This window comes from Gymnoscopelus microlampas (assembly GCF_963454915.1).
Source record: "Gymnoscopelus microlampas genome assembly, chromosome: 15".
NCBI lineage: Eukaryota > Metazoa > Chordata > Actinopteri > Myctophiformes > Myctophidae > Gymnoscopelus > Gymnoscopelus microlampas.
In genome coordinates this window covers 20,890,514-20,892,471 of record NC_139952.1, presented here as the reverse complement: position 1 = coordinate 20,892,471, position 1,958 = coordinate 20,890,514, and the positions used below count along the sequence as shown (strand labels likewise).

Sequence of the window (1,958 nt, the reverse complement as noted above, 5' to 3'; positions counted from 1 at the left end):
AATTGTAGGTTATTGTATGCATTTCAATGACTATCTCAAATGAATAGTCCAACATTCAGTCCTGTGAAATTGCACTATTATGATCTTATAGATATGTTAATGTTTAATTACGTATTTTTTCCTCAAATGTATGCAGCGTCGTCTCATTTGACATGCATAAGGAAAACTAATTGCCTTGATAGGTATGTTCACCTTACTACGCCGCATTTTTCTACATTTAATTATCTGCTGTGGGAGATGTTTATCGTCCTCTTTGCATAGCCCTGTCACGTGGTAAAGCCTTGTCCAATGAGGACGCGAGCTTTGGTGCTCCCGTGCGCGTCAGAGTCGCTTACTCTCTCGGAATCAGTATCTCCTTTTTTCAGTCTCTGGGCTTTTTAAAAAAGAGCCAGAAGCCTCAATGTTGGATGTCGTGCTATGACAACGTCACTGCTCCTCCGTCCTCGCTGGGTCGACCCGTCGGTGATGTTCCTCTACGACAACGGCGGCGGTTCCGATGAAGTGAGCAAGAACATGGAGGGTTTCGCTGGTGGCAACTTTGCGGCGAACCAGTGCAGGAATCTGATGGCGCACCCTGCCTCCTTGGCACCGAGCACCGCGTACTCGTCTAGCGACGTGCCCACCTCTGGCATGGGCGAGCCGGTGAAGCAGTGCAGCCCCTGCTCGGCCGCCCAGAGCTCGTCAAGTGCGTCTCTACCGTATGGATACTTTGGTAGTGGCTATTACCCGTGCAGAATGTCGCATCACAGCAGCATAAAGTCATGCGGAACGCAGCCCCCCTCCGCGTACGGAGAGAAATACATGGACACGTCCGCCTCGGGTGACGATTTCACCTCTCGGGCAAAGGAATTCGCCTTCTATCCGACCTACCCCTCAGGCCCCTACCAGCCTGTGCCCAGTTACCTGGACGTGCCCGTGGTGCCAACTATCAGTGGGCCAGCGGAGGCCAGACACGAGCCACTGCTGCCCATGGAAAGCTATCAACCGTGGACTCTCACCACAAATGGATGGAACAGCCAAGTCTATTGCGCCAAGGAGCAGCCCCAGCCGAGCCACATGTGGAAGACCTCGATACCAGGTAGGCTACATAATCACAATCCAAGCTTTTACCTTGTTGTAACCACAAATAATATAGCCTGCAAGCAAATGTAAATTGAGTATTTTTTGTTAAAAAAAAAAGGATTAAAAAATGACCTATTCAGTAAATGGGTAGACCTGCGGTTATTAGTTATGCTAAATTATTTAGGGGTAGTTTTTAGAAATGTGTTTTTTTCTAATTCTTTTTTATCCTAACTCTTTGTCTTGTCGTTTACCCATTCAGACGCGGTGTCTCACGTCGGAGGGGACGCGGGTTCATACCGACGTGGAAGAAAGAAGCGCGTGCCATACACCAAGGTGCAACTGAAGGAACTTGAGCGCGAGTACGCCGCCAATAAATTTATCACGAAGGACAAACGGAGGAGGATATCGGCTCAAACCAACCTGTCCGAGAGACAGGTCACAATATGGTTTCAAAACAGACGCGTAAAGGAGAAGAAAGTTGTCCAGAAAGTGAAAACGATCAGCTAGTTTTTTTTTCTTTTTAAAAGGACAACATTGGTGGAAAATAAACTATTACACACACACACACACACACACACACACACACACACACACACACACACACACACACACACACACACACACACACACACACACACACACACACACACACACACACACACACACACACACAATAATACTTTTGGATTGAAACAACGAACTGTTTCCTGACTGAACATGATTCATATGTGTATGTTGCCAAATGAGTTCCCGGAGCTTTTGGAACAAAGTGTTGAGCCTGTAAATGCTTGGGTGAGCCACCATTTTCACCCATTGTTGTAAAATATTGTTCACGGAGTCCTCATCAAGTGGGGGGGGGGGGAGAATATTTGTGACTGTTTTTTTCTTTTTTGCAT

General features: G+C 47.0%; 1 protein-coding gene across 1 annotated transcript; it reads left to right on the top strand.

The window, feature by feature from the left end:
- Nucleotides 1-354: 354 nt before the first annotated feature.
- On the top strand, nt 355-1,569 carry LOC311061431 (homeobox protein Hox-A13a; the record flags this gene model as incomplete). Its single annotated transcript, XM_084080078.1, has 2 exons — nt 355-1,078; nt 1,322-1,569. Exons 1-2 carry the CDS (start codon nt 418-420, stop codon nt 1,567-1,569), a joined length of 909 nt encoding a protein of 302 aa, XP_083936204.1. The 5' UTR covers nt 355-417.
- Between the last annotated feature and the right edge of the window lie 389 nt (nt 1,570-1,958).